Raw genomic sequence first — 7,500 nt, 5'->3', positions numbered from 1 at the left:
AGGCTGTGGACTCAAATCAAAACTTTTAAAAGCTTGAAGTAATCCAGTTTGGGTAGCGTCAGACATTTCTTTTGCAGGTATTGTTTTTAATGTGATTAGCTATAGAATGGCTGGTTGAACTGTAAGTCAATAATTGTTCATTAAAGGGTCAATCACACACAAAAATTCCATTTGTCAAGCCGGGTATATCAGAAAAAAATGCAGGGAATCTGCTTTCAAAATTAGGCCCCGTTTCCTTCACTTTTCTATTCCATGTTTATTTTACAATGCTTAAAAAAAGACGCTGACATAAAAGATTATTGGTGGACCGATTTTCGTCGATATTTGCAAGGGTGAAAATTATACTTAAGGACTTACAACGAAAATTCTCTCAATTAGGTTATCACAAAAAAATATCTGTGAAAATGGGGATTGCAATTTTACCTAAGCCAATTACCCTTCCTAGAGTATGAGAGAGAGAGAGAGAGAGAGAGAGAGAGAGAGAGAGAGAGAGAGAGAGAGAGAGAGAGAGAGAGACCACGCTGAACTACTTAGACCCCAGATTCCCCATCTATAAACAGCTCTTACACATCAATTACATCGTGAAAACAGCCAATCAGGACAACTTGAAACAACAAAAACAGAGAGAGAGAGAGAGAGAGAGAGAGAGAGAGAGAGAGAGAGAGAGAGAGAGAGAGAGAGAGAGAGAGAGAGAGAGAGAGCTGGTAGCTCTGGAGGACAAGTGAGTTTTCTGCTACTGTATAAGGTACTGGAATCGAGCGAGCTTTTACTAACATTCCAAAAGGTCTGAGTAAAACTTGTTTCTTTAATGAGGTATTTGTTAACTTGTCATTTGCAGTATGTATAAAGTGTTTCAAAATAAATAAGCTTATTTTCATCCAATTACCTTATATTCTAATTAGATATTCTAATAAGAGAAATATAGTAGAAACATGAAACCTGCGATAGCCTACATTTCTGATTCACATCCAAGACACAAAGATACCTTTTCAGTCGTAGGTTTCTGTATAGCTGTCATCAATACTTATTGGCCACACTGTTCCATTGAATAAAAAACCATTAAACTATAGTGGATATAAATAGATTCTTGAGCTACATTAAAACTGGATTGCATAAGCAGTCGAAATCTTTAAAATTAATCATGAAAATCATGCATTTTTGCTGCATTCATTCCCCCTAATCTAAATTGTTTCTATTTAGTGAAATATAAAAAATACACTAAAATTAGGCAAAATTTACGCACATATTTTTATTGATTTCATTACCAATTTGTAATGATAACCTTAAAATTTATGTTCAAATTCTAAAACCTGTTTCTAATTATACAGAGTAGAAATTGGTTGTTTTTCGATTACATTCTTATCTTCATTATGTTTTCGACTGAAATTCATCCCTTAGATAAAGATGGTTTGTATTATGATTGAATTAAGTCTATTAAATCTAACTTTCCTATCACCCAGTGTCAGGAAATAGAAAGTATAAGAAAAAAGACTTGCATCTTTATCATGAAGCTCCTAAAGGTAAAGCAATTCAAACAAATGCTCGTTCTAACCTACCTATGATCCCCCTTACTACAACAACCGGTCTGACGAGGAAGCTGTGTTTGATCGCATTAGTTATCAGATACATTCAGTAAGCCTAGCGATCTAGATTAAGGATGCTCATTCATACTGCTTATCCAATTTGCTTACATCTCTCTTATATATCTGACGATATCAAAGAAGTTGCTCATATGTGGCTAGATTGTCATGTTATTGTATGTGGAATTGCTAGCAGTTTAAACCCTAAAATAAGGCAATCAGTATTAGGGCTCATGATATAAGAAACGATAAACCTGTCTATTGAAGAACAAAACAAAATGAGAAAAGCAATACTGTAGGTTCTAGAGGTGGACAATTTTGGCATCAGCTATCGAACCGAGCAAATAAGCACAGCTCATCTTTACCAAACAAATATAAAATGACATCATATTCTAGTGGGTGTTAAGTGGGTCTTCCTTTCAGGAGGAAAAATAAAGCTTCTAAAATGAGACCTGAAATACAAACTGTATGGTCCCTTACCAGTGGATGGACCAAAAAGAGAAAGGGAGCAACAGAAACGCCGCTTTATGTAAAAGCAATATCCGAACATTAGATGAAGTAGTTTACAATATATAAAGTGTCCCTTTCTCCTTTAGAGAGGGTAGCACCAACAGATTACATCATCAACAAATTTTTAGGAATGAAACGCTGGCCTTAACGTCCTTTTCTTGACCCAAGCAGACGCTGGTACACACTACAGTTCGGCAGAGCCGTGGTGTAGGGTAAGAGCCAACCAAAAACCCTAGCAAACGTAAGCGGAGTTGTTCTCCGCTCGGCATTTTGCAAATGTGCTGTAGGTAGGGTCTCCTTATTTTCATAAGTTGATCACTACCATTAAATATTTGTTTCTTAAATCGACCTGGAATTCAAATATACGTTACCCTTTAGTGATAGATTTGTATTCTTCCGCACACCAAAAACGCCATTGGAAAATAACTGAGGAACTCCATTTCAAGTTGAAAATGTGACTACTCACAATGGAAGCTTACCCAACATCTATCTTGAGATAAATATTACAGCAACTGTCTCCATGACAAAAACCTTTTGTTTCGACGAAAAACAGTCAGGTTCAAAGAAAAGCAGGGAAGAATAAATTACGGATATGAATTCATCAGTCGCAACGTAGATCAGATACTACTTAAAAGGTATATGCGCCATTTGCTTTATAAGGAACACGAGAAAGCCGTTTCGTTTATTTATAGTCCTTGGCACAGTCACAGAAAGCGACGGTTGGTACAACGGGTTGACATTGTTCGTCATAATTAGCTTGTGATTTATAACGTTATGAGTCAACAAGCCCATAATGAATTCCAAAATATGGGGTGGCACTGTCACCATATAAAACTGCATTAAGCTATTCTCCTAACCGGGATAGCTCCAAAGAAATACAAAACAGTCAGTGGCGTAGGTAAAGGGGGTGGGGGTTTGAAAATGCCCGGGGGCCTCCAAAGCAGGGTCAGAAAATAATAGTATGTAAATATACTGTAGGCCTACATTTAAAATTATCACACACTTTCTAACTCAGCCCCTGGGGCTTCAAATTTCTAGCTACGCCCACGAAAACAGTCCCAGTCTCATTCACTTTTAAGAGTTGACCCGTGAATGAAACCCAGGCAAAGTAAAACTTAATCAATATTAAGTTTCGTATACCTCACACATCATTCTGTTGGGTGTGAGAACATCGAAACTATACACACTGAACGATTCACCCTATTGCAAGGAAGGGCTCTTGCACTTCCTGGATATTGAGGCTCTTTCTCTCCAATACGTTTTTCTAGTCATCTGGTAACCACATTCATCCTTTCATCTATGTAACCTTTATTACGCCTTAAAAAATCCCGACATTTCCTAACATATTCATTCTTCCTACACAATACATAGCCTGCAATGCAAAGATAATTTCACCAGCTTCGACCGTTTTTTTAGTCACATTCTACATGCGTACTTCTTCCATAAAGAAGATATAGCTCATCAATTCCTTTATACGCACACACGCGCATATATAATTTCTATACATATACATACACACATATACACACGCCCACACACACACACACACACACACACACACACACACACACACATATATATATATATATATATATATATATATATATATATATATATATATATATATATATATAAATATATTCATTAACAGCAACTTGTTTCCTCTTAGGAGAAGGTAACGCCAAGAGGGAACAAAGATCTCGGCAAATCTTAATAGATGGAGGTTCTTAATCCATGCATTTAGGTTATCCTAGCATTAATAGGTAACTAAAAACTAAATCAAAATACATATATACAATTCCAGGTTTCATTTTACAGCCACTTGGTTGATGTGACTCTTACTAGTCTGCTCTTTCAATGGTGATACAATTAATGATTATGACCTATGTAAATTACTAATATTATATGATGATACTATCCATTAATGCTATGAGATTGTAACGCGAGAACTTGAGAGAGAGAGAGAGAGAGAGAGAGAGAGAGAGAGAGAGAGAGAGAGAGAGAGAGAGAGAGAGAGGGTGTGTGTGTTAATGTCATTATCGGAAATAGTTTTCAAGAGCCGTGGTGAGATATATAAAGTATTTCAATGAATTGTATTTCAGTAAATAATAATAAAAAAAAAAAATATGGTTGACGTTACTTGAATCCAGACATCATATCATTGTCATTTTTAGATTGCTTGCATAGTTTTAATGTTGAGGAAGTGTTACTTCATAAAACGAGAAAACGGTATACAGTTGCATATAGATCCTTAAAATTGTAAATTAAGCCTACAGTTATGTAGATTTGACTTTATAGTTTCTATAAACACATGCCCAAGACCATTCAGCAGCTCGTCTATGCTCTCTACATAAAACGTTATTTACTTCAATCTTGTGTGCACTCCCCCACTTTTTGGCTATCAAAACTCCTTTGTTCTAACACTTACAACACTCCATCTTTCAGGGTTTATAGTTCTCTCCTCATTACCACCTTATCTTCCCCCATCCCTTTCACATGTCCTAATCTCTTCTATAGCTAAAAATTCAAATATGTAGTGTAAAATACACAAGTGGCTGAACAAATTTAATCAACAAAATTTCTATATTTAATACGCAAATACTGGTTGTTTGGACCCAATATACATCTGGTATCACTATGAATATTTAATACCATGATACGAGAATAAAAATCCACAAATTCGAAAAGTTTTGGATCTAATCATAAAAAGTCTTGAGATCACATCTTCTCTGCACTATAGAGGTGAAGGGAATTTTTCGAAGACAGGTTTGTTAAACATCTCTAAACCATTATTTCATATTAATTGCAAAGCCTCAATAAACATGTGACATTGTACATTGTGTTACGTGAACGAAAAGAAAACTATCAACGATCAGTAACTACCATTACCTCTTCAATTTTAACTTCTAGTTATGCCAACGGAGCTTTTGGAATAAGTTGGAACGGACCGGGTCAGTAATTAAAATATGGTTAAATAGTTACTATAGCACACTATTCCTAATAAATAAAATAAGAAGTGGTCCTGGTGTATCTATAGGTACTTCAAATTGTTCTGATGCAATTAATTTGGGAAACACATATTTTTCAAATTTTAAACGTTTTAAAACTTCTAAAGCTATAACAGGAAAACAACCACAGGAACTCCGCATAACACGAGGTTCCCCACCTAACCTAACCGAGGAGCCGTATCCTTACCTACCACCCGCAGACCTTCGTATCATTTAGCTTACCCATGATTATTCCCTTATCCCCGCGTTTACTTCCCAACCAGTTTCACTCCTGACAAGATAACAATAAATCATAAAATTTCGTATATCATAAAGCTATCTTCATAATAATGTATTTCAGACAAAGATAACTAACATTTTCCACTATAAAGAAAATAGATTTGACAACTAACGGGAAAGTTTACGCACGTCCCAACCATCAGATTTCATCTTTTCCAATATTTAGCGGCTACAATTTAATTTACCTTGCAAAAGTATATCCGACATTACGGAAATAGATATAGAAAATTATCAGTTTTCTGAAATCATCTTTATTTTGATTTTTTTTATGAAAACTAAAAAAAAAAAAAAAATCAAAAGGGTTCAAAGTGAAGTTTACGTTGCATAGAAAACCTAACATACAAAATTTACAAATTTTGGCACGAAATAATTGTCTTAGTAAAGTCTGACGCCGAAAAGAAATGGATTTTGGATTAACACTGCCTCCAATTACACTCAGTCAAGTCATTTTGAATTTACAGCATTTCTTCCTTAAAATCATTTATTAATACCGGATGAGAATTACCACTTTCAGTCTCTGATCAGATATTTCATGTTACCAACATTTCTTCCTTAGAAAATATTTTTTTACTATTTTTACCCGATGAGAATCACTACTCTCAAGCTCGATCAAGTCAGAAACATAAGCATTTCTTCCTTAAACATTTTTCAACATCTGATGAGAATCACTACTGTCGTAAAATGTGAATGATCTCTTTGAAGAAACAAAGTGATAAGTCATAATTAAGAATACATATTTGATGGAATAATGAATATCATCAAATCATGAAGTCTATATACTTTGAAATACTAAGACAAACTTAGACCTGGGATTGTACTTACCAGCATTCATATTCCCTCCCTTTAACTCGCTTTGCTGCCGCCTGAAAAAGAAAAAAAAATATACACATTATAAATCTTGGATATGTAAAGTTCAATGTCTGCTCTCTCTCTCTCTCTCTCTCTCTCTCTCTCTCTCTCTCTCTCTCTCTCTCTCTCTCTCCCCTCAAGATTTAGATAAAGATACACACACACCATACCACACATATGCACACATACACACACACACACACACACACATATATATATATATATATATATATATATATATATATATATATATATACATACATATATATACATACATATATATACACGTATATACATATATAGTGTGTGTGTGTGCGTATTTAATAATCCTGTTTTATCATTAAAGTTTTTTCTGCTTCTGAATGGATGGTACCACATAAGTTGCCAATAACTTCCTAGTCTCTCAGAAAATATCCAAGGGTGAGTGTTTCAGAGCAATATACATATATATATATATATATATATATATATATATATATATATATATATATATATATATATATATATAAAAGATGGGAAACACAAACAAAAACAAAATCAATTTTTGTCGAGGACACGACGGCGCCTCTTCCAATGAGTTCCACTTCAATGCTCTCCCTTCAGCCTGAGTTTGCTGAAATTATTGCATTTCATAAGTCTCTTAAGAGAGGAGATTAAACCAAGACTTTATATTTATTACGTCGATTAATTCTGTCTGCAGAAATGCCTAGATTTACACAAATCGGAATTGAGTAAAATAATACTATTGAAACCGTCATTGAAACTTCGATCATTCATTTACCTCAAATGCATTGAATACATGAAGATATGAATATGAATAAAAACTGAGACAAATCCTTGAATGAAAAGAAAAAAAGAAAAATAAACAGAATTGGTATCTATTAGAACAAAAATTTCTCTGATGACAATTTTCTTAACAACGTTCCTTTACTGATGACGCCATTCTTAAATCTTACAAAGAAATACAGAATAAACTTCAGGCACACTGAGCATCTAGTTAGTGTATCAATAAAAAAAATTTGAAAATAATAAAAATGAAGGTCTGTACATAATAAAATGCGTCTACAAAATATCAATGTAAATGTTACCATGTATCTTTGGTAACGCTGTAAAGGTAAATGAGAAGGACTCGCTTAATCTGAAAACCAACTGGCCTTGCACCAAATGGCCACATCTGAAGCACGCAAGGATTATTGTCTATTGCCAGCCACTACTCATAAGGCTTTTACAGCTTTGTCTTATTTGGTAATGCCTGAAGCACATAACAATCCAGT

At 34.4% G+C, this 7,500-nt stretch overlaps 1 protein-coding gene across 20 annotated transcripts in view; it reads right to left on the bottom strand.

The window, feature by feature from the left end:
- The window catches only part of LOC137632549 (mucin-2-like), a 344,115-nt gene that overhangs the window by 28,012 nt on the left and 308,603 nt on the right, over nucleotides 1-7,500 (bottom strand). For all 20 annotated transcript variants that reach the window (XM_068364521.1, XM_068364538.1, XM_068364526.1 and 17 more), the window contains one exon: nucleotides 6,200-6,240. In XM_068364521.1, the coding sequence (XP_068220622.1) occupies nucleotides 6,200-6,240 (41 nt within the window). The remainder of the gene's footprint in view (nucleotides 1-6,199; nucleotides 6,241-7,500) is intronic.

Source organism: Palaemon carinicauda, chromosome 41 (genome assembly GCF_036898095.1).
Source record: "Palaemon carinicauda isolate YSFRI2023 chromosome 41, ASM3689809v2, whole genome shotgun sequence".
Classification (NCBI taxonomy): domain Eukaryota; kingdom Metazoa; phylum Arthropoda; class Malacostraca; order Decapoda; family Palaemonidae; genus Palaemon; species Palaemon carinicauda.
This window is presented reverse-complemented; position numbering and strand designations above follow the sequence as displayed.